The 26,503-nt window shown below is 40.8% G+C and overlaps 1 protein-coding gene across 1 annotated transcript in view; it reads right to left on the bottom strand.

The window, feature by feature from the left end:
* The window catches only part of gabbr2 (gamma-aminobutyric acid (GABA) B receptor, 2), a 210,646-nt gene that overhangs the window by 4,737 nt on the left and 179,406 nt on the right, over positions 1–26,503 (bottom strand). Inside the window, exons 14-18 of the mRNA XM_037794380.1 lie at positions 13,829–13,939; positions 10,928–11,152; positions 10,522–10,704; positions 9,063–9,192; positions 1,575–1,692 (exon numbers count right to left, since the gene is read on the bottom strand). Of these exons, the coding sequence (XP_037650308.1) occupies positions 1,575–1,692; positions 9,063–9,192; positions 10,522–10,704; positions 10,928–11,152; positions 13,829–13,939 (767 nt within the window). The remainder of the gene's footprint in view (positions 1–1,574; positions 1,693–9,062; positions 9,193–10,521; positions 10,705–10,927; positions 11,153–13,828; positions 13,940–26,503) is intronic.

Here is a 26,503-nt window from a genome sequence, read left to right on the forward strand (position 1 = left end):
ACAAGGGAAAGACACAAGGGACAACGGTTTGGTGGATTTCTACCACAGCCCGGATTAAGGTGATTAAGATTTTCACAATTTTTGTTCGGCATTGTTTAAATGAAGTATTACACCCAGCTACAGTACGGTGATAAAATTGTACAGTAACATAGAAAATATGGATCACAACAGACAGGCAAAGTATAGTTCATACAAGCCCTCAGCAATTCTTCTAATTGTTTTTTCCTGTATTCTTTAGCACCCTCTTTCCCTTCTTCACTTCTCCTTACTAAACCCCTAATCCACCGTGCCTCTCAGCTTCTGGGATCATCTGACAAAAAGAACATTTCATGCTTCCGCCTGCTGTGACAGTTCGCACCCTACCTCGCCAGTACTAGCGCCACTGCCAGCCGTTTGCAAGAAAATTACATAACCAAATGCCAGTTATGTAAAAAATTAAAGGGGGGGGGGTATGAAATCCAAGCTCATTCAGTAATAGACCTAGAAAAATGTCTTAATTAGGTGAACTTTGAAATATTAATGGTCCTCAGGCCTAGTCAGTTATCCTTTTTGTGATGGAAACACAATCTTGCTCATGAAGGAAACGTTTTTTATCATATATGACACAGACACTACATTTAACAACATGCACCTAGGCGTGTGACTTTCGCTAGCATTCGTCATGTCACAAAGTGTTACCATTCGTCCGCCTATACCTTTACTCTCATTTCTCACTTCTTTATATTTGTCTCTCCTTTCTCTTCTCTTTCTCTCCGCTGCCTCTTCATCTCTCTTCCCTCCATGTGATCAAACATTTATGCGGCATGGGAATAGCTCCGAGTGTTCCTTTACTTCTGTTCTCCTCCCTGTCTATTTTCAGAGCTGCTTCCAATGCGAACTGTAAATCACTGGTTACATAAGCCTCTGTGAGTCTCTACCTCTTTCTTTCTCTCCTCCTCCTTATCTCTGCCTCTCTTTCCTATCTAAACATCCTTCTCTCTTAATCCAACTTCTCTCTATAACTGCCCTCTCTTCAATATTTTACCCCCGTTGTCTGCATGTCTCTCTCGTCTCCATCCATCTGTCCCTCTACGTTGTGCATTCTTCTCCTGGGTCTAGTTAAACAAGCGTGGGAGGCAGAGCTCTCAATGATGCATGAAGTGTCCCCCCATTGATGAAGTCAACATCCCTCAGCTTCGCTTCCTTATGAATAGTAAGTGAATGTAGATCAGCTTTTGTCGCATGAGTGTCATCTTCTTTTGCAAGTTGGGACAACAAATCAATCAGCTGCAATATCTACGTATGCATATATGTGCACACATGTGTTTGTATGTGTTTGACTGTGAGTATATTATGCTGCGTGGTGGGAGAATATATATACACTCTATGTGTTTATATGTATGTTGATGTGCGTGGGAGAGAAAAGTACAGAACCGGTCCATGCTTTCGCAGGGCTCTGTTGCCAGAGCAACCGTCTGAGAGCTGCTGGTGGTTGCGATACGTGTGACGTTTAGTCTGATGAAAAAGCTGACAAGACGGAGGGGAGGGAGAGGGGGACACGGGGGTAGAGGTGCTGAAGAAATAGGAGAGCTCACTGTTCGGGCGAGTTGATATCCTCCAGGGGACCTCTGTTTATTCTGGAAGGATCCATGGAGCCCCACTGCGCCTGAGGCTTCTGCTCCAGGTGGTTCTTCAGTATCGACTTCTCTCCATCTGCATTAAAACACATGTAGGTATCGTAAAAAATAGGTTGTGTCAAATGGGCTGTCATACTTAACTGCTCAGGTGTTGTAAGTTGCACGTGCCAGGTACCTGAGACATGACTTTATTAAACGAATTCTTCACCCACACAATGACCATTAATATATCAATTACTCACCCCGTGTTACCTTGAATTCTTTAAGATAACTTTGTCTCTCGCAGTCGCATGCCTCCGCGGTGAATTGAGGAGTAAATCCTTGATGAATTGAAGTAAAGGGGGGCTGCATTTCACAGCAGCAAAACTATATCAAAACATCCGTTTGCTAACTCTCAAAAAATAATAACTCTTGGGCTTATTGGCATGGAAATCATACATTTACATTACCAAAGCTGCTGGGAACTAAAAACGAAAATCTTATCCTCTCTCTAGGTTACATGGTGGAGAGGAGGTCATGTTGCTCAGGCTCTATTATTTTGGTGACACCCGGAAGCTGCTTAACATCCTCCTGGATCCATCTCTTCATTTATGTTCACACTATATGTAACATTTTTTTTCATAATGATTGTCTATGTTGTAATGTCATTATGTTGTTACTCTGTACATATGACATCTATTGCACGTCTGTCCATCCTGGAAGAGGGATCGTTCCTCAGTTGCTCTTCCTGAAGTTTCTTCCATTTTTTTCCCTGTTAAAAGGGTTTTTTTCTCATCCGATGAGAGGGTCTTACTGTAAAGGACAGACGGTGTCGTATCCTGTACAGATTGTGAAGCCCCCTGAGGCAAACTTGTGATTTGTGATATTGGGCTTCACAAATAAAACTGACTTGAGCCTTAAATAGTAAAGTTTTAGTGACGACGCATGTGTTTGGGAAGTAGTGAGCATATGACTGGATAAATAAGACTTGCTTATACTGCATGAGTTGTGTGAGAGTTTGTAAACAGATGTTTTGATATAGTTTTACTGTGGTTAAAACGTGGCCCCTGTCTACTTTACTTTTCTCCATTTTGTGAGACTTTGTTCACCGCGGAGGCATTCTTCAAGGATTCAAGGTAACACTGGGTGAGTAATTGATATACAAATGATAATTTTGTAGGTGAAGTATTCCTTTAAGGGGAGTTTCTGACCAGCCTTTGGCCCTAATACCTGAGCGTGAACCCACATTTGTTTCTTTAAATGTTTAGTAGGTGAGGTAGCCATGAAGGTGCTTCTTGTTGTTTATGCACTTATTTTGATCCTGAGGCCATGCAAAAGGCAATACAAATCTGTTAATGCATGGCATGTCAATATGTACCTACCAAATGAATGTATTTCCTGGTTTGAGAAGGTTTATATCAATGCAGATATTCACACCACAAACTTATTTTAATAATGACCTGAAAATATGTCATCCATGTCTGTCACCTGACTGTGAACTAGTCAGTTCCCATTTCCAAAAAGAAAACAGATTGCATAATGTATTACATCACATATGCATGGTGATATTTCAAGCACAAGTAAAAAAATAAAACTGACACCAGTGTGGCACAAATGAAAACAGTAGAAATGGAAGAGAAAGAAAGCATTAAAGTAAGAAAGAAAAACAGAAAGAATCCAGAGAGGAAGACGGAGGGGACGGAGCAAAAGGCTTCCCAACATGATTTCTGTATTCTCCGCTCCGGATGTTGCAAGGGCAGATGAGGTTGAAACATATTAAGAATTGTAGTAAACAACATTATCAGTTTTCAGACCTGTACCTGGAGAGTAATGGGATGATCTTTTTTACCCCCCTACAGAGTTTTCTCTCCAGTTGTCCCAGATTTCTCGGCACTTGCTGACCCGATTCACTGATCACAGCTCTCCGTGCCCCGATTGGACATCTGAGCTCGCTGAATTATTTTCTAGCAGACTAGTCCTCTTTGCATTTTGAAGAAAGCATAACCTTGTAGCTCTCAGAGCTGTGTTAAAAGCACAGACACGGATATTTATACACTCCATTATGGATTCAGAATATGTGTTCATGCCACAAAGAAGGTATTAGGTTGTTGTTGAGGTTTTCTTTTCAGATGTCAATAGACCCCAGGGCCAGCCAAAGAACTTTACAGTACAAAAAGACTTCTGAATGTGTAAATGTAGGGAACAAGAATCAATAATGTAAATGAACCTGGTAAACTTCAACATCTGTATATTATAGTTTCACATTTATTGAGGGTGCAGACCGTAAAACAATACAAAAAATGTGATATTTTACTTAAATTAAATTGAAGTTGTGAGCCCTAAGCTTTACCTGTGTCCTGGGTTGACTAAGATTAGCTGATCTGGCAGTTAATGGCTAAACAGTACATCTGCACAAACTGTCCAAAATATAAAAAAATTACTGCGATGACTGTTAAAGCAGCAGTAGGCAAGATTGGAGCGAAATCATTTCCTCTGTATCCTCCGGTGCTCCTAATGGCATCTGCAAGATTTCACAGACCGGAGGCTGAGCTGGAGCTTGCCGTCTCTGAGCAGCTGTCAATCATTCGCAAACTCCGATCAAACGGTCAAACTAGGCAGCGCTGATCAAATATGAATCAGTATTCTGTAACTGTAATGCCTATTTCTCTCCTCAAATATTTCCAGAAACATCTTGTAGTGTACTGTTTAGCTGTAAAATTAGAAAGTTTGCCATGTTGAGATAAGTTGAGGAAATACCAAGCACCGCCCACCGGCTGGAGCAAACTTTCTCATTTTACAGCTAAACAGTACACTACAAGATGTTTCTGGAAACATTTGAGGCGAGAAATAGGCATTACAGTAACAGAATATTGATTCATATTTGATCAGCGTTGCCTAGTTTGAAGATTTTTTCAGAGTTCGCGAGTGATTGACAGCTGCCTCCGTTGAATCAACAGCCAATAGGAACGCTCTCTCTCTGAAATGACCTGTGATTGGTCAAAGTCTTCCGTTATGGGCTAGATATTTTAAAGCGTGAAAACAGAGCCATGAGGAGGTGCAGAAGTCTAGTTTTCTCTCAGAACACTTGAATTACAAGATGCTAAAAGGTTATTATGGATTTTTTGCCCAATGATGCCAAAATCATTCTGCCTAACGCCGCTTTAATCAATAACAATAACCTCCGACTTTTCAGCTTAAAATTTGGTCTCAGCAGCCAATCTGTCAGAAAACTACACCTTAACTGTCATCCACTGGTGTTCTCCATCATGAAGACAGCCAGAGAGAGAGAGAGAGAGAGAAAGAGAGAGAGAGAAAGAGAGAGAGAGAGAGGTGGAGTGTTGCTTCTCAGTGAGCGTAATCGCTGTTGACACAGCGTTCTACTCTTATAACAGCCTCTCATTCACGGACCCCAATACATTTAGACCAGCTCTCTTATGATGAATACTGATGACTGCAGTTAGCGATGCCGGCGATGATGATGACGATGATGATGACTGCCAAGCACAAGCAGATTGATGCTGGGAAAAGTTTATATGCTGGTGATCTTTAACGGCGGCTTAATGACCTGTGATTTTATTTCCATAATGTGTGTCAGATTGACGTTTGTGAGCAGCACCTAATGTGATGAACTCTTTTTCTCCCCTCACAAGATCATTATTATCGTGCACTTCACTTCACTTCACTTAAGACTTCAACAACCTGGACTCTAATACATTTTTGAAGTAATAGGAAGGTCAGTCTATCGCTTTATATGAGATTCTGGCTTTGAGAGAGCTAGTATAAAGCTCTACTAAGTTTTACTTCTGTCTGTCGGTTTGAAACATTACTTGATGACAGGAGCAGGAATACGCCTCTTTAAGGAATACCACAGCCCATTTCTGTTACTTCATTGTACCAGATCCCTATGCCCCAAGCAGAAAACTGGATTATTTAACAATATTCACTCATTAAAAGGATCATTGCTCTCCTAGCATCTGCATGTTTATTCTGCTGATGTGAAATAAGCAGTTGATGGCTGTCTAATCCTTTCAGAGAAGTGAAGTGAAGTTTATCTTGGAAGTGTTCTCCGCTGCCAAAATCAGCTTTCTGTATTTTTCTATTTTTTTCCCCAATTGAAAAATTACCCATTTCCCATGCACTGTGTTGGTACTAACTCCAACTGGTGGCAAGAGGACAGGTGCAAGTATTTATTTCTTTACCCAACATAGGTTTGTAAATATGTATTTAATAATTTGACACTAATTTATAGAAGACCTGCAGACAGATATAATAGGTCACATTTTTCTTTCTATAAAAATATCTCTGGCTATATTTGTCTCTGTTCTCTCCTGACAACCTAGCCAAGACACAAAGATTCAGAAATAGATTTATTTCTACGAGCACAATTTGAATTTTACTTCACTAAAGAGAGCCTGATATCAGCCGCCAGCAGCTGCCAGTACTTTGGAGAGATTACTCTCAACAAAATGGAACATGTGAGAATGTGTTTGCTTAAATTATGCTAACTAATTATTTTCAGGTTGTATAACACATTTTCTTTTCTTTCATGATTTTTTGATGAATGGAAATATAATCCAATAAGGATGCAATGACTCAAACAGCTGGATCGGATATCGGTGACAATTGGGCCAATGTATTCAATTAAATTCTATGTTTATATTATATACATTACTGTATATACTGGACTTTTAATTCCTGTTTTGACCAATTTGTTGCTGCATTAAAAAGGTTCTCACCTGAATTGTAATTTCTGTTAATTTTGAAGATTTTTTTACCAAGTTGCTGGTGTATGGTTTATTACTTTAATAATAAATAACAATTAAATAGATGTATATATGTACTTATTGGTCACATTTTGTTTTACAAAGTTTAGAAAACAATGTTTATGTCAAGCCTGATGTTGCCTTACACATGTAAGAATGATCCCAGTCACTTCCACACAGTGAGGCATACAGCTTATTAATTAAACACTGGTACTGGATCAGTACTTGGTATCGGTCGATACCCAAAGCCCAGGTATTAGTATCGGTATCGGGACTGAAAAAGTCTGATCGGTGCATCCCTATAATCCAAGATCTATAAATTTTCACAGGCACATTTGGACCCTGATACATGGTAAAAAATAAATAAATCATTAAATAAATCTAATGACTAATAAATATGATGTAGTGTAAATATAAGACAATCAGAAATCTGACAGATGGTAGCTCATTTACTAATTATCTACTGATCAAAATAGTCTTGGCACTGCCTTCTAGCTCTCTGTGTTCCATAAAAAGATACTGAGCCGCTCCATCAACCGATTGTGCAACAACACAGACTCATTTTATATTTCAGATCTATCCTTGTAAGAGTACCTAACAAGGCCAAAACAGGAGGGTGTTGTGCATTTATGTGTGTGAGCACACAAAAGATGAGAGGCAGAGAAGAAAGAGAAACAGAAGAGAAGTGGAGAACAAACCAAAACACAAAGAAGAAGCATTAGACACGTTGCTTTGTGAATGTACTGACTAACTGCCATCAGTTCATTGCATAACTATGAACTTTCACAGATGAGGAACTTCTCAAACAATTCCAACACGCTCGGCTCCCAATCCGCAGAAGGAGCGCAGCTGTTTTACTCTTTTACCTTCCCGAACTCAGACAGATCCATTAGACACCCCTGAGAGCGGCTTTGTGCTGGCGTGTGCATCATCAGACGTGCTGGAACTGGCTGCAGTACATCACATCACCATCACCATCACCATCAGCCTGCGCCTGTTAATATGGTGCCTAATGCAAAGCGATGCTGCTGGGGTGTAACGATTCACTGATTCAATTTGAGGACCCCGGCTTCATAATGTCTAAGACACAGCTGCATCAATTCAAACAGCCTGTATCGGCCAGACGTTGGGAGGGTAAACGACACAGGCTCTCTCTGCTGGAAAAAACGGATATGACACGTGTCTTTATATTTTAGCACTTACAGTATACTTGTCTCATCCCCCCTCCTCCCTTCTTTAATCTTCTCTCTACTCAAGTACGTTGTTCAACACACAGCAAACACCAAATAATTAGGTGCAAAATCAAGTGTGGACCCACTAAAGGTGGGAGACATGATAAGTGTGACTACAGTTTGTGTAAAACTCGCTAAGCAGCAGTGGAGTATGCAGGTACTGTAGCTAATCTCATGACTCATCCTGAGAGACGTCACAGACTTGCTGTCAGACAGAGAACTCGTGTCTCTTCTTCACCTGCAGCTGACAGGAGCTCCAGCAGTGGAGAAAAACATCTCAATATTCATTCAAGTTGCTGCTCTAAAAGCAGCAGTAATAAAACTTTACAAAAGCCACTGAATATGCAAACGTAACATACACATCTCTATATATTTATATCTCTACAGTGAAACAGAAGAATATGCACAAAACCTCATTGCAGTGGTACACTTTACTTTGTATTAAATTGCATCAGACTGAATCCCACTGACTTGAAGTGAGACAGGACTGAATTGCATTATACTGAGCTGCTCATTCTTGGTTGAATCTCAGTCTATACAGACTGCTGCAATCTAGTTTTCAGCCACGAGTAGCAGCACTGAGCACAACCCAGCTGAGCGGCTCCAGTCAGCGAGTGAGGAAGAAATGATACGCTATCTTGGATTTTACAAGGGTTGCATTGTCTGAAATGGAAAGTAGAGTATTACGCCAAATTCACACCTGAGCAGCGGTAAAGTGCGGCCTGCGGCGAGCTGCCATGCAATGTCTATGAAAAGGTGCGGCGGCCGCTCCCGAGGTGAGGCAGCTGCAGCCATTTCATTCTGCGGCGAAGTGCGGCCAAACTAAAAGTTTTAGGTAAAAAAGTTGGGAAAAGTTTAACTTTAACTTCCACAGCCAATCATTAAAACAGATCCTGTGACTCCTATGAGATGTTGACCTATGTCACAAAGAATTTACTCCCACCTGAAACACATGAACATGCCTCCCGGCCGCAGGAGAATGTAATGATTGCGGTGAGCTGCACTTCACCGCTGCCTGGTGTGAATTCAGCATAACAAGTTGAAAACTCTGTCTGATATCACGTAAAGTAATTCAAACAATCCTAAAAGGGTTTGTGCTCTTGAATCCAGGCTTTAAAAATGTTTCAGGTGCTTACAACCACAATCAACAGTCCAAAGCCCACACACTGACTTATAAAGTAGAAGAGGCCATCGTCAGCACATTATTGATTGTCCTCTGAGCGAAACATTCACTTTTTGGACATATTTTTTCACCTTTTGTCACTTTTTGCGCATGAAATTAATTGAAGAGTCTAAAGAGCCTCTTCAACTCTTTTTTATCGGCGTGTGTCATTTTTCTATGAGGTGAAACATTTCCCAACTTTCTATTTACTGAATGCCTAAAATGGATGGGGGTCACACAGATACCTTAACAACACTATGATAGATAGTATGACGAAGGGCTACATGGAAACATACGGCTAATTTCTCACCTTTGCCGTCTGTGAAGTTGCGTATGCTGAGGATGTTGTTGGCGTCCGGGTAGTGGTTCTGTTTGATGTAGGGAGTTTTCTCTGGGGTGTCCTGCAGCTGCATGGTCACTTCTTCCAGCTCCTTGTCCAACTTTTAAACAGAAAAACAAAGAAATCATTAGTTCATGTTGTTTTGTTTTGTTTTTAAAAGTGGGTAAAATAAATGATAAAGTAGAGTAAGTACATTATGATTCAAAACCTGAACTGTCTGAGCAACCAAGCTCAAGTAGGCTACATGGTAATCAGCCAAATACCACCCAGTGTGGATCTAAGGATGACAACTACTTCTTTATCAAAACACAGTGAATAATGGAAAAGACTGCTGTCTACAAAAGACATAATGACTTTACTTGTCCTCCAAGGGTGTCTGAGTAGCTCCTCATTTGCCACAATCACGAACAAAAGCAATGACAACAGTGGTAATTCACCTCTGAGAGATCTGATAGAAAGCCAAGGTGATAGCCAGGGGATTTTTTCAAATGTCACCCAATGTCAGAACATTTTTTAAGAAATGAATCAGAGAGCGTGGCCCGCTCAGTGACAACACAATCTCTTGGAGTGATCACAGTTGCTTTTAACAACTAACAATCATTCTATTAAGAATTATTAAAATGGTATTTCAACATTAACTTGCTACAGGAGAGCTTTTTTTAACTTTTCAAGGTCAATGGAGTTCAATGATTTGCTTTTTCTTCCTTCTCTTGTAGAACTTGTGCTCAATTACTGTTTCTTCAATTACATTTAAAAGCCTCTCCTTATCCCGTTGTTGCATCAAAGGAACAGTATGCAACATTTCGGGGGATTTATCAGCTGAAATGGAATATAATATTCATAACTATGTTTTCATTAGTGTATAATCACCTGAAACTAAGAATCATTGTGATTTTGTTAGCTGTTTTAGATTTTTTTGATGCCTGATTTTGTTGAGCCCTTCATATCTACTCTTCACGGAATTCACCATGTTGCTCTGCCATGCTTCTACAGTAGCCCATAACGAACAAACCAAACACTGGCTCTAGAGAGAGACTTTCACGTTTTCACGTTACCTGAAGGCCACTGTAGTTGTCTGACACTCTTGTGAAACTGCGATAAAATGAGCCGCAGAGTGCAAAACCGTGGTACCGCCAATCGCCGTTTGACTTCTGTTGCTCCTAAAGTAGTGCTATTATGGTATGGATGACCTCTGAGCAAGGCGAACGGCGTTACCACGGTTTTGCACTCGACGGCTCACGTTACCGCAGTCAAAGGGAGGAGTGAGAGGTACTCAGTTGGTTGCAATCTGCAACCACACCACTAGATGTCGCAAAATCCGACACATTGTACCATTAAAAACCCTACCACTGCACCGTCGTCCTGTCTTGTAAAAATGATGATCATTAGCAAAAAAGAACAACATGAATGTGTATTCATGGGCTCGGACCTCTGTTATCCTCATGCGGAGGCGGTGGTTATCAGTTTGAAGCCCGTCCAGTCGTGAAGTGTTAGCCTGGTTAACGCTGGTGACTGAGGTGGAGGTTTTGGAGTCTTCCTTCTTCTGGTTCTGGGTGAACTTTAACCTCCGGTTCTGGGTGGCTGCGTCTGGGTTGGTTCTCATGGTGATTAACTGAAAGAGGGGTTATGGGTATTAGTCACAGCTGCACTCTTGGATATAATCACATGCTACACATAACTGTTTACGCTGCATATTTAGGTTCCAGGACTTACTGAAGTGTGGTGTGTGAATGTGGTGATAATTAAGCACTCTAGTTTTTGGCAACGCAGAGTTATCCACCTGTGCTCATACACACACACTCTACTCCTCATTCACACACTCAAAACAAACTGACCTTGGGAACGAAAACCAGACAGAGCGTGATGGTGCTGCAAAAGATGATCACCAGTGCCACAATGCAGAACTGGACATTGGGTTGGTCCCTTGTCAGAAAAGACACGGCGGCACCGATAATGCACATGATGCCCACGTTGTAAACACTCATCCCGATGTATTTGCTGTCATTGAGAGCAGGGATGCTCACGTTCCTGGTCTCCCATGCCAAGAAACAGCCAAACAACTGTCAGGGAAAAGAGAGGAAATGTAATAAAAGATGTTTGAGAGAAGGGCACACAGACATTTCAGAAAGAAACTGATGGCAGTATTTGATTTTGGTTATAGAAAGTCTGAATTCGCTTCTCTGGGGACATGGTTAGACAACAGAGTTGGTCATCCTCACTATTTGAAACAGTCTAAACATCAGAATAAAGCAGGACTCATTCAATCTTATTATGTGTTGCTGTTCAGTGCTCTCTATTGTTCTATATAAATGGAGTGCAGGTTGTGAAAAAACATTTAATCTTAATTGATTTAGCTTAAAAAAATCAAACAAAAATTGACTTCATTATGTTTATGGAGCCTTAAAAAGGAGAAAGATAATCTAAAGACATCTTTCTAAAGAAGCCTATGGTTTCATGCTTGTGAAATGTTTATTTAGAGTGTTTGTTTGGTGGAATATTTGAGTCGCAGCCGCATGCACAGCCTGCTGAATAATTCACTGTGTGCTGTGTAAAGTGGCCTGTCTAAATGAGAGTTAGAGGAATGACAAGCAGCAGATTTACAGGAGCAGTCATCAAGGATTAGTGGATCTCAGGTGTGTGAGCGTGTGAATGTGAAGTGATGGTGATGTGCGCATGTATGTATGTGACTCAAGCCTTAATGCTTCTTTTTGCTGTGCTGTCCCTCTCTATGCCTCATACAGATGTGGGCTCCTGTCAATCACTTGATACAAACTTTTCCTGCAGCTCCACTTCTTTGTTGCCGTCTTCTTATTATTTTAAATCAAAGCCCCTCCTACTTGTTACCCTACAATTTTCTCACTCCTTCCATCTCTCTGTCTTTGACATTTTTCGGTAGTATTTTTTATTCAGCGTCCTCTGCAATCTCCTAAAGGTGATTTACTGCTCGATCTCACACCTTCTCCTCACCATAAATATAGTGAGGTTTTGTATAATTTACAGTTGCTCCTGCTTCACGGAGGTTTTAAAACACACAGTGCGGTGGGGAAACGTAAAATGTTTAATGTATGTTATAGTTTGTTTAGAACCCTGTGTCTCGGGAACATGCTCAGATATAGCCCATAGTAATGCTTAGAGGACTGCCTTGTAATGTCTATTTGCATTAGATGAGTAGGAGAAAGAGCGAAGGCCAGTTAAGCCACAAAACTAAACTGTGACCACCACAATTTAAAGCAACAGTTTGACCTTTTGGGAAATACCGGACATTCACTTTCTTACCAAGCGTTAGATCTGTCTGTTTAATATGAAGCTGGAGCCAGCAGCCGGTTGGCTTAGCTTAGCATAAAGACTGGAAGCAGGGAGAAACTGCTAGCCTAGCTCTGTCCAAAGGTAATGAAATCCACCTACCAGCACCTCTAAAGCTCACCAATTAACATGCTATATCTTGTTTGTTTAACCCTCTGGGTCTGAGCCATTTTTTCCTATGTACTTTATGTATGTATGTATGCCTCCACCAACCAGTCAAGTTGCAGTTTACATCAATTTCTATTGAAATTGTCATCACTTCATCATTTCACCCTATTAGACATTTGTGTGAAATTGTCATAGTTAATTATTGAGTTATGGCAAAAAACATGTTTTGTGATGTCACAGTGACCTTGACCTTTGACCACCATGATCTCATCAGTTCATCCTTGAGCCAAAATGGACATTTGTGCCAAATTTGAAGAAATTCCCTCCCGGCGTTCATGAAATATCACACTCATGTGAACGGACCAGACGGACGAACAACCCCAAAAATATAATGCCTCTGGCCAGTCGCTGGCGCAGAGGCATAAAAAAAGAAGTGTGTAAACAACAATTTGTGGTTTTACAGAGGTTATGTGTCAGACTATTTCTGGCCAGTGTCCTCCTCCTCTTCTATGCATGTGTAGTCTGTCCTCTTTCCAGGTCTTTGTGGTAGAGAGGACGTCTGCATCACAAGTTCATGTCCTTCCTGTTTTGACTGCACTTGGAAATTGCTTAACTTTTTCCATGATCCATATTCTTCATGTATGTTTCTAATCTATCTATGTACTTCATATCGTTATCTTAATTCTCCATATTGTAATCTTAATATTGTTATTTGTGTCTACTCTGTACACACGACATCTATTGCATGTCTGTCCATCCTGGAAGAGGAATCCCTCCTATGTTGTCCATCCTGAGGTTTGTTCCTTTTTTTCCATGTTAAAGGGGTGTTTTCTGGAGTTTTTGAACAGAGGGTTCAGTAAGGAAGGTGTCCATATTGTAAAACCCTTTGCGGCAACTTTGTAATTTGTGATTTTGGACTATACAAATGAAATTGACTTGACATGGGAGTGGTGTCCCCCTTCTCATATAACTCTCGAAAAGAAAGCAAAAATGTTTTTTTGCCAGCTGAAATCCAAACACACACCTCCTTCTAGGATATTTCTCTGCTACCCACATTGACTTCATTCTCTGCTCAGGTAGACATTACTCCACTTAATCTTTACATAACAAATAGTTGTTTGCTGCTATTTTAATGCTCTGAATATCGTATAGAGAACCTTTAAAATAGATAGTCAAGGTTTATTATTAGCACACATTTCAGAAATGGCGTTATATAAAAGGCATCAAGCCTCATTAATGTGCATTTATAAGGCTGTTAAGAGTCAGCGGATACATTTGTGCAGTACATTCATAGTGTGCGTTTATGTGTGTCTGGACTCTCTCACCATTAGCAGTCCCTTGTAGGCATAAACGATGCCCAGCCAAATGGTCATGTGGGTGTTCTCACAGTGCTCCAAGAAAGGACGGATGGCCATGTCTCGGCCTTGGGGGTCCGCCTGTTGACAACACAAACACAGAGACAGGAAGAGAATTTAGCACAAACCTCCAAAAAGTACTTTAATTATTTTGGAAAAACAAATTAGCCAGATGAACAGTGTCAAGTGTACAGTAACAGCAAAACAGGCAGCATTTCCTTGAGAAGCAATAAAAACCAACAGAGAAAACCAGCTGAAAAAAGGAAGAAATCCTCATAGGGAAATGTTTCCACGTTAGTTTTTCATCTTTGCAGGTGTTTTAATTTCACACTCAGGGGCAAAAGGTACACAGACAGTCCACATGCTGGTCAGAATGAAGGGTGTCAGTGATCACACATCCAGGTGTGTAATCAAACTGAGTCCCATCATGGCCACTGGGCTTCTCCAAAGTCGGCTGAAGTTAAATTAATCCGTGCTTAGGACGCTAATGGGCACGACTAATGAAGCTTATTCATTAATGTGATTTACACCTCCTCCTTTCATTCTTGTTTCTCACTCAGTCTCTGTCACACTATCTCTCCATCCTGCCCCCCCCCGTCTCTCTATTTCTTTGGTTTTCATTTTCATTTCCACTTGTCTTTCACAGCAGCTGGCGACACGTGTGACTTACGGGGCAAATTAGCACCTAAGGTGGATATTAATACGCTAAAAACACGTCACCTCTCCTCTCTCTTTTCTCACTCTCTCTGTTAGGCAGAGCTTTAAAAAGCCTTTAATAAGAGCATTAGTTTGCCCTGCATGGATTCATCTGAGGCCACACCAATATATCAACGCTGAGACACCTGGGGCAAGGCTGGGCTTAATGCCATGCTGCTCACTAGGTGTGTGTGTGTGTGTGTCTCTTCAGGCTTATTTACAGTAAGATATGTCTAATGGCTCAGCAGATGGTGCTTGTGTGTATGTGTGTACGGGCATCTGCATTATAGTGATTTGCAGAAATTCACTTCATAAGCAAAGTCCTTTAAGGCAGAAAGCAAGATGAGGAGAGATGACGAAAGGGAATGCACGGAAATATTAGCTTTGTTTTGGTTCTTACACATACTGCACTGAGTGTGCACTCTGCTTTATGTGTCTCATGTGAATGCCCTCATCATTAATAAATACACACCTACACATACACATCCCTCTAGGGGCTGCAAAATCCACTTCCACTAGTCACTTTGACCCCCATAGTCTCCATTCAGCTCCCATTAATGTAAATTGCAGCTATTCATGCTTTCCTCTATGACCTTGATGGATTTAAATTAGTGGTTCTCTATAGAATGATCACTTAAAATGGGAAATTGGTGCTTAAAAAGTGGTGATTCACCCAACAGAGATGAACAGAAATGGGCCCATACCGTATCATTTCTATATATCCTTGAAGTGTTGTATTATAGTACAGTTCTCTAGCTTTAATTCCCATGTCTCTGCCTTGGAAATACAACTTTCACACAGTGTTCCTCATCTTGCTTGCACTCGCTGTCTTTCGCTTTCAACATTCAATCCCGCAAAGGATTACGTATGCAGTTACACATCACACGGCGTTTGCAAAAAAGACACCGCAATGACAACGTAGCAGGCGGAACCCCCTACAACTCAGAAGTAGAGTCAACTTTTCCACCATCTGCCGACAATCCTCATAACCTCTGATGTCTCAAAACAGAAACACATTAAAGAGCGAGGATTGCTTCGGTGGCAGCGAGTTCACACACTTTGTCAAAGCGCTCTTGTAACCCCTTCCGAGAGTTCCCATGGCAACGGCGTGACTCATGTCACTCATACCTGTGAATATTCTGAGACTCAAGTATTGGATTATTGTTAACTTGAAGGACTGGTAGAGCTGGGTTTCTGCTTTAAAAGCCATCAAGGAGGTGGAAACGCAGGAAAGTGGGGCAGGAGATGACGCACAGACAGGCTTTTTTTTTTTTTTTACAAGGAACCACAATTAGTTGACACAGTGCAGAAAAGGGATCCTGAGACTCAAACATGGCATTTTCATCGTACAGCTACAGGTAAGTTCTTCATGAAAAAAATATTTTTCAACCTATTTTTGAACTTAGAGATGTCTTGGGACTGAGCTAAGAGAAAATCATGAGTTATGCATAAGATGCCCTGGTTTGGCCAAGTGTCTGGGCAGTAGCCAATGGCATGAGCCATCTCTGGTTACAGGAAGTAATAGTTTTATATTTTATGTAAACAATAAAGACGATGATTCTGCAAGTTGCTGGCCACTTTGGACTGTAGTAGCTGTGGTGTAGCGTGGAAGATGAGGCTCTACAAAGATAGGTCTCACTCCCACTGTCTTCCATACATTTATGGAGGGAAAAGCCCCGTTCAAACATGGAATGTGTAACATTGTTGATTCATCTGTCTGTTAAAGGTGCTAAATATGAGATTGGGAGCATTTCTATTGCCTCTCAACGGCTCTCAACATGGTGACGGCAAGCCGGCGGCTCTTAGCTAACAGTGCTAACAGTGCAAACAAAGGCGAAAGTGCTATTATAGCTAAACCTGAGGGGGAACCAGACGCTACGACGCCGTCTGTCGGGATGGCATTATCAGCTGTAACCGCCGTATGAGCGCTGTGCAGAGTGGTGGCTGTAAGCTAGCCAGTGGGGCACGCTCACCTGAATAAACATGCACTAAAAGGCACTCGCAGCCGACCCGGGCAACAAAACACGGAGGAACTTGGATTACAACACACACAGAGAGAGAGTGACTTCATTCTCTGCTCAGGTAGACATTACTCCTCTATATCTTTACATAGCAAATAGTTGTTTTCTGCTACACTAATTCTCTGGATGTCACATTTAGCACCTTTAATGCGATGGCTTTTATACTTTTCATACTTGGTCGGACATAGTAACATTTTCATTGCACTTTTAAAAGGTCTGAATTGATTGCCATCTCACTTTAGGCTTTTCTGGTGACCGTGAAGGCATCATTTCCAAACCATATTGGCTGCTTGTGTCCCTGAGTGGAAGAAGCATCTGTTTATTATGTTTCTCCACTCATTTATGCTTTACTCAGTGCAAAGATCTGAAGGAACAGGTCAGATATCAGCTTGGTTTTAAATAGACAAGCACTTTTCATTCTGTTACATACAGTATTGTAACATTACTGTATTTGTCTGTTACTGAAGTTAGAGGGCAAATGAGTCTCGACTAACATGCAGAATGGTTTATTATAGGCCCTGGATGTAAATGAAATCTTCAAGGGGTCAGAGAACACCTCAGCTCTTTTCTACTGAACGGCTTTACTGCATCTTCGTCATTTATGTATATTTATGTGTTCGGCTGAGCAATCTGTTATTTAAACAACAATGCTCAGAGAAGTCACACTTGTTGCAAATCATTTTGTTCATTCAATATGAGAGGCACATTCTGCATCAGTGCTCTTTGCATAGTCGCAGCCACGAGCAAACTTGTGTCACTAACAACAAAATGATAAGACAAAATGAGATATAATGCTTATTAGGCTCGGGTCTCTATCGCAGCAGAGCAGACAGCGCCGTTTGGAGGGAAGCTGTCTGGGGAGTTGCCAGGCAACAGGGCTGTAGGCGGCCCCAAAGCGGTGGTGATGGCGGTAAAAGAGGTGGTTCACTGTCATTTTTCACAGCATTAGCCCTCTAACGGGATCACTCTGGGAGGGCACAGTACTGGCAGATTCTCTATGGAGGGATGGAGGGAGATGAGATGATGACGGGAGTGATGGAGGGAAGAGGAATGAGAGAAATGGAGGGTGGGATGGAGAGAAGACAGGAGCAAGAAGTATGGATGGAAAGATGAAAGCTGAAATGAATGGAATAATAAAGGGAGAGCAGGATAGATGGAGGGAATGTACAAACGATGGCGTGGAGAGGTAAGAGAAATAGATGCTGTCAATCCTGTTTCCTCAAAGAGATAAGTGAAGGAAAGAAGAAATTCGCAAATGAAGAGATAACTGGAGAGCAGAGGGGAGGGTGAGGGAACACATCGGGAAGAGCTAAGGAAAGGTGGAGAGATGAAGGTAAAGATTAGGGACAAACTATCTGATTATCAGATGTGTTTTTCTATCAATATGGGTGTCCAGAGAAGCAAATTCCATGGTTCACAAAGATAGGAACAAACAAAAGTTATTTTTTTCTTCTTCATTCTTTTGTTTTAGCCCATTTGCTATGCTTAATTCATGTAATAAAAAATCTCCCAGCTTGTTACATGAATGCACTAGTGGAACAACCCGATCTCATTGGAAGGCGTATGAATGACACAGAATTACACTGACATTCTTCGTGTCATTAGGACGCATTTTAGGCTTTTCACGTGTCATTTGTATGCCACGCACGAAAACTACGGTAACGTATGCAGAAGGGATGACGCGAACGCGTTGAAGTTTTGAAACTTTAACCGCTACTAAGGTATTCAACCTACAAATCACTATATGTCTACCAAAATAGCCCATGAAATAAGGAATAATCCCACAACATTATTCATATTCAACATTAATTATTGTTAGATATTCTCAGACAGATATCACTGTTTATTGTGTGTAGAGGTGCGTGTGTTTAGTGCAGTAGTGGCGCTGTCCCAGGCACTGAAACGGGGTAGTTGGAGACAGACAAACAGAAGAACGTGTCAGCCTGCCGCGCCGCACTGCTCCGCGAAGCTTCGAATACCTTCGAATATTTCTAAGGAAGCTTTGAAGCCCAAAAAATGGTTTTCGGGACAGCTCTAGTACGCAGTTAGGTTTAGGCAACAAAACCACTTAGTTAGGTTTAAGGAAAACATGGTTGGGCTTAAAATAAAAAAGTATTTGAACTAAGTAAAATACGTACGGAAACAATGTAACATAAGTATGGAAAACATGTGACAAACGTCACTAACGGTGCTTACAAAACAAAACACTGGTCTCGAACACCGTGCTCTTGATTGAAAGTCCTGTGTTTATTGGACCCATCCACCTCCCCTCCCGCCCGCCATTAGCGGTCTTTCTCACTTTTTATTCCACGTCACTAGCTATGAGCGTAGCATATTTTACACAGATAAGTTTACATCGGACTCAGTACAGACTACCTGGTGTACAAATGACTCGCCAAAAGTAAAAAAAAGGCATTTGCAAACTAAATACCTTGCAAATTACATTCATACATTTTTTCTGGGTGGAAAGCCATGACATCTGAAACGTGAGAGTTGGCTCCTGAATAATCAAATCAAAATGTACATTATCTTTTTGACAATGTCCATGTTTGACTAGTTTGTCTTCCAAGTTTGATTCTTTGATGCCGTAACAAAAGCTTGAGAATGGGATGCGGTTCAGCCGTTGACTCCTGAGCCTGTAGTTACTATGCAACGATGATGTACTTTAGTGCAAAAATAAAACTGTTGATTTTCATACTTTATTGAATTAATTAAAAACCATGGGCAGCCTGGAAGGAGGGAAAACAAACTCAAAAACCTCAAATATATGATGTGTTTTTTTTTTTTAAATTACTGCTTGCTAAACCCTCATTGAATTATGTCATTCTCCTCCATGTGCCATTTAAAAGTGAAAATGAAAAAACAACAAAGACAGCCATATAGAGCATCCTGCATTCCTGTTTCCCCCATCACAGCTACCGGGGCTTGTTTCTAGATATGGATCTCACTCTTTCTATATGATGGCCTCTGGCCTGGTGGAGAGCAGGGAGAGATAGACCGACAAGAGAGGCAGGAAATGGAGAGCTCCCTCATTGTCACCTGCAGCTACTTCACACAGTGCGTGTGTGAGCGGGCATATACAGTATGTGGGTGCCAACGTTTGCACATTCTGTGAGCACACATATGTACAGGGATTGTTTGTGTGTAAAAGTGTGTATTTGTGTGCCTGTATATATAGATATAGATGAGTTATCGGGCATACACTGACAGAAACACTCCATCACACATGCTGGCAATTACAACACAGGAGATTCCCCCATGGTGAAAGAAGGAGAGAGAGAGAGATGAGGACAAAAGATAGGTATTTTGGGGGGAGCGTCAGACTTTGTGGCAGGAATTGATGTTGTAGTATTTTGAAAAAAGCTGAGAAAATGACTGTGATGAAAAATGAGCAGAGGCAAAGCCACTGAGGATAGCGCAGAGGGAGAGAAAATGGAAATCACTGGGGGAAAAAAGTCCACAATACATTTTTTTTCGTCAAGGAAGACCGTAAAAGTTTATCATGAAAACACTGTATCAAATAACTGTGTTGTGATTACTCCAGGGATTAAATCATTTACATTTATGCACTGAAATATCTGTCAGAACAGTAAGCAATGTCATATGTTGTATATTAAATAATAATAACTATTTAGATTTTCTGATCGGTGATTGGTGGTGTTTTGAATGTCAGCGGGTGGCATCGTGTTCTGCCGATGCCCAGGTTACCAGCCAAACCAACTGTTTTAGCGGGCACAGAGACAGGGAGAGAAACACACTGATACAGTGTCTGTCTGATAAGAGATTTCACACAAACACATTATCCTGTGTGCCACCAACTGTTTTCATACATGCATTAGTCGTATGTCATTCTCAGCTTGTCTCCGCTGTCTGACGGTAATTACTGTTATTAGGACTGCAAAAGATTACGTGACAAATATCATATAATAGGAAATGTTGAAAGTGGTTTTAGAAGAGACCCAAGAAGTGCCATGTATACTGTACCGCAGTTAATCAAATGTAATTTTTGGTTTCTAGTCTCAAGGACTGTGGGAAAGCAGGAGAAGCAAACTGCAGGTTTTTAGAGAAATGCCACAAGGATGGAGGTATTTAAAGAATGAATGAGGGGAAGTAGAAAAAAAGCCAGGATGACAGATTTGGAGAGTGGCAGGGGGAGAAAAACACATCAAGAGCACAAAGGGCAAAGAGATGAGAAGATGAAAGGCATCTTGGCGCCACAGTAATTTGTAGGAAATCATTTGAAAAGCAGCGAGCAGAGTTTTCACGAGCCCCTCTGTGAAATTCTGAACGGCAGTAATGGCCTTTAGACGAGCAGATATGGAGAGGTGCATAGTGGGTGATTAGCTCAGCTGGTTGGACAGGGAGGTTGACGCCAGCGATGCCAAAAAGGAAGAGTTCAAACCCATTTAGGAGATATTTTCTTGTACGCTCCACGTGACGTAAAAACAACCACTGTAAATGTCCAGTCATAACCCAGATGGTAACCTTGGCTTCGTTTCTAAATTAAAGACAGCAGTTCTGATTGCCTCATACTAACCAAAGCTCTTTTAGTTTTTTTTTATGAATATGGTTGCCTGGAATTCAAATGTTACTATAATTGTTATATTATCATATTCAAGAATATGCAGCCATTTCTCCCCTCAAATTAATATTCTTCCTATTTGTCCTATTTTGCCTGCAGCCAAGAGGTCTTTGTCACGGTACAGTCTGGTTGGACACTGCTGATGCACTGGCTGCTAGCAACAACACTGCTGCCAAAATGTTGCTTTTTACTTTACTAACATAGAAAGTTAATGCCAATAATAGACTGTTTAACTGCAAATGGACAAAGAAAGTGCAAATGGAGAGTACAAGGTGTGTTTGCTGCGTGCCAAAGAACTTCAGGACCAACTTAGGGAAAAACTTTGGATTTTTTTTTAAGAGAAAGGGGCAATAGTTTAATTTAAGTCCCTCGATTTAGCATCTGTAAGCTGTGCATAAACATTGAATAAATGTTTATAACACTATACTTTAGTTGTAAATAGATTTAAGTGTTTATAAATGTCAGTAACTACAACTCCTCTTGTGGGCAGCCATAAGTGGAGGCTGCTGTATAAGCAGGTAATGAATGACTAGAATATAGTAAAACACTGGTGTTGTTGTTGTTGTAATAATATAAAATCTGTCTTCATAGGTGAACTTATAATTATTGACAAATACTGTGCATTATTAAACACTTAAAAATGTCCTTATATATGCATACAACCATATTATAGACCAGTTATAGAAACCGTCCATGCTGAATGACTTCAGTATCATCGATTGTGATGCGTCATATTTGCACACTGCGCAATATCACCTACTGCAATAAATAGAGTTTAATGATGTTGGTTGGTTTTTAAAAGCTGCTCCGCCTCCCCATCGAGGTGATGAGATTATTAAAGGACCTTTTCTCTTTTCCTGATGCAGGTGTTTGTGCAATAACAGCAAAGCACCTGATTCCATCACTTAATGGACTTGCATTTTTTTGGTAAATGGACTTTAAATGGCATTTATATAGCGCCTTTCTAATCTTCCAACCACTCAAAACGCTTTACACTACATGTCAGCATTCACCCATTCACACACACTACATACTCATTCACACAGGCACAGCCTTCGGGTGCAATTTGGCGTTAAGTATAAGGACAATCTGACATTTGGACTGGAGAAGCCGGGGATCGAACTCCCGACCTTCCGACTGGTGGGCGACCCGCTCTACTTCTGAACCGCACCTGCCCTCAGTGAGGGTCGCAACATCAAGATCAGATGACGAACATCAGATGATACACAACAGCCACCTGTCTGAAAATCTCTGGCTAATTTAAATCAGCAAAAAGAACTTTCCAACGAGGCTATGACCGTTAATCTTAACTATTTTTGGCTTTCAATACTAATATTAAGTCAATGTCTGAATTGCCTTAATTGAATCTCAGGCCTACATCTTGGGAAAAGCAAAGTGATGTTAATGTAATACCGAGGCTAATATGTTGCCTCATGATTTTCCTTTTTTGTACTTTGTTAAAAAGGTAAATAAAAGCACTGTGAGAAGAGTTTAACTCATAGAGATGTTAAATGTTATATAATGGTACATGCTCTGAAGGGCTGTGGTGGCACATCAACTGCTCTCAGGTTATTTGTCATCCTACAGTAGTTCTTTACTGTATAGTTGAATGAGCTGCAGAAAGCGAAACAAGAGGAAGGAGAGGAAGAAGAAGAAGCCAGTGAGGCAGGGCTGGGAAACAATGAGGGAGAAGGAAAGTGTGAGAGAAGGAGCCTGGGGAGAGAGTGAGGGAGGGTAAGGGTGCTGTGCCCCGGGGCCGAGGCTGACCTACATGCAGAGGGGCCATGGTGGCAGGGCAGCAAGACGCCGCTGGCACTCCAAGCCATGTGGATCTCTGCCATCCCACTTCACAGAGTGCATGAACACCATCTACGTAACTGTATGTGTGTGTGTGTGTGTGTGTGTGTGTGTGTTTTACTGTAACATCCTAGTCACACCGGATGGGTGACCAGGATATTCCACTCCAGCGCATCTTCACAGATATTATTATGGCTCACTTAAGAGAGAGAGAGAGAACGAGGTAGACGCAGGAAGAGAGACAAAAAAAACCCAATAGAGTTAAAAATGTAAGAAATTAAATATAATCAAAGTGCCAGTTCTGCACACACACTCTTCCAAATCTTTCAATCTTTAATCTTCATTAAACTTCACATCTCTCCATACAGTTTCACCCCTCTTAAGAGTCTCCTCCCCCTCCTTTCCTCTTCCCCACTAATGATGATAAAATGATCTCTTTACTTGAATGTGTCTGTCTGCATTTAAATATTTCTGCTCTCTTTGCTTGCTTGAGCATCCACCCCCCTTTTCTTCCTTTTTTCATACAAGCCTGTAATCTCATTTGAGGACTAATCCTTCTGATACAACCATGGCCCGACGACCTTCTAACCACCACTGGGCCAAATTGGCAGTGGCATGATGAAATTGTGAAAGGATTTTTTTTCTGTTACTCTCCTCTCTGAAAGGAACTGGAACAATAACGTTGTGACAGAGGGCTGATACCATGTTGTTCAGATAACAGTCTGACCTACCAGGTCAGTTTTCTCATTTCTTTTCACATGACGTTTGTCTGTGACTACGACACACACAGGAGCCCATCCTTGTCTCTTCTCCTGTTTCTAGTAGAGAATGCTCAGCATGCTTTATTCTGAACCATTAAAGTCGCAATAGGCATTATATTTTTGGCATCATTGGGCAAAAAAAACCTAATAACCTTTCAGCATATTGTAATTCAACTGTTCTGAGAGATAACTAGACTGCACCTCCTCATGGCTCCGTTTTCAGGCTTTAGAAAATCTACCCTGTGATGGGAGACTTTGACCAATCACAGGTAATTTCATTGAGAGAGCATTCCTATTGGCTGTGTTGACCATGTGTTCACCAGATTTCACAATGGCGGAGTCACAAACTTTCTCATTTTACAGCTAAACCGTTCACTACAAGATGTTTCCATTTGAGGCGAGAAATAGACATGAACTCAACATAATACTGGGGAATTAAGAGTAAGATAATCAAATGCAAGTCCAAATAATTTTCACCAAAAAGAAATAGTAAGACTTCAACAAAAAATACAACTTTTTGGGGATTCAGCAATAAACATCAAAAGATAGAAATTCAGTTTGTTCAGTTTCGGTTCAGTTTTTCCCCCACGAGTGAATCCTCTCGTCCCAAACAAATCATTAAAGGATTTTTCAAAAAGTAAATAAACTCAACATCTCCGATGTGTCGGAGTTACCTCCGGTACAGGGCACTTAATCATCTTTGTACACACAGTTTCTATAACATAGCCTTTCTTCTCAATCTTTGGGCTCGGGGGAAGGTATCAAGTACTTTCAGGTCAAAAGGCTGAAGTCTAAGTGAATTCACAAGTCACTAGTATTAAAGTCCAAGTTGAGCTGCAAGTCTTTTTTGATTTAGTTGAGTCTAAAGTCATGACTCCAAGTCATGTGACTCGAGTCCACAACTCCGGCAGGAAGTTGTACCAAAGTCATTTTCATTGACTATATGTTTTGAAGTTGTTAAAAGCAATCTGAACATTAAGTTTTCGATCACCAATCTTCCATTACAGTAACATGTAGGTGGAGAGACACGTGCAATGCAAGAGCAACCAGTCAAAGACATGATGAAATTTGAAGTGAGTAAAACACTACAACACAGGTCAAGTTTTCAAGTTGACAGGTAAAAGGTGGAGAAACACAACACATTTTTTTCTGGTGGAGTCCTCGTACCACAACTTCCAAACAAGACACTTCAAAGTAACGGAACAGGAGCTACTACCCACATGCGCAAAAGCACACAAAAGACACACAAACACACACATTGAAATGAAGACAAAACACACACATGCTGGCACTAAGACGGTAGATAAGTGCCCACAAACAGACTTATTCACTCACTTATGCATTCTCACAAAATTACAGCATAATGGCACACGCAAATACACAAACATTATAATGAACTATGCACACCAACACACACACAAACACACACGCGGGTGCAGCTCCCTGGGCTCCAGCGGGGAGCTGCCTTAACTGATTTATTAAGAGCTAAACGCGTCATTAGTGTAAGCGGCTAACCCTGAACATTGGGCTCATTAGAATATGCAAATGCTGCGTGCGGTATAGCCTGACAGTCTGCTAGATTGCGAGCTGAGGCTGTTGTTATCATAGACTCCAACTGCTTTTATGGATGCTATTCTTTAACATAACTCTCTCTCATAACTCTAGCTTTCATCAAAGCGCCCATCTGCATGCTGTGTAGCTCAGGGCTGTATGTTGGGTGTAACTGTAACTGCTTTATGTCATTGTTGCCACAGTTATGGAGGAGGTGGGTACATCATTATGGTAGTTTGTACAGTGCTGGGGGATTAGGTATATTTCTAGGGAGGTAGTAATGCCAGAGAAGTGGGAATACTGTTAATGAGATCTGTATAATGCTGGGAGGAGGAGGTGGAGTGGTACATCTCTGTTTGTACACTGCTGTGGATTGCATTGGCTGTGTCAAAACTTAAAGATAATCCAGGTCCTTGAAGTAAAGTCACAGCCAGTCAAATCGCCTTGATGGAAAAGAGTGATTACTTGTGCAACTTCCATCTTTAAGAAACTAAAAAAATGCAGACTTCAGCCATTTGATTTTTTGCTCAGTTGACAACGGGAAGGTCTCGGCGGTAAGATAATATCTTTGTCCCCTCAATAGTTCTAGTTCTCACAAGACATACAGCAAAGCTCAGATTTTATCGAGCTGCTGGCATTAGTATGCACATACACCTCTTAAATGATTTGACTGCTAGTGATGTAGTTTATTAGCACTGTATGCTTTGTTTAGGCTAACCAGCCTCACTTAGGGCTGTACGATATGGCCAACATCTTCTATCCTGATATAGATCATTTCATATCTCGATAACAATATGCATCACGATGCAGCATAGAATAAATAGTCTATATGAAATAACCACATGGTAAAGTCTATTTTTGTATACTCCTTTGTGAATTAAATACTTAACAAATGAAAAGAAATGAGTATTCTCGCATTTAATTAAGAATTTTAGTGCAGAATGAACAGTTTCACGTGAAATAAGAATAAAAGAAAAAAAATTATATTTCCATCAATACACAATATGTTCACATGCATGCACACATGAGTTAGTATGTGCTCGTTATTATCAATTTAGATAACAATAATTATGTGTCACGTTATCTCAATATATGATTTTATCACGATACGGTTCCACTGAAAGACGATAAATTATCATATTGAATAGCCTAGCCTCAATCATACATTATGTCCATGTTGTGTTATTGAATGAATTATGTTGCTAACTTTAGTAAATAATGTCATTCTATTGTAATA

This window comes from Sebastes umbrosus, chromosome 15 (assembly GCF_015220745.1).
Source record: "Sebastes umbrosus isolate fSebUmb1 chromosome 15, fSebUmb1.pri, whole genome shotgun sequence".
Classification (NCBI taxonomy): domain Eukaryota; kingdom Metazoa; phylum Chordata; class Actinopteri; order Perciformes; family Sebastidae; genus Sebastes; species Sebastes umbrosus.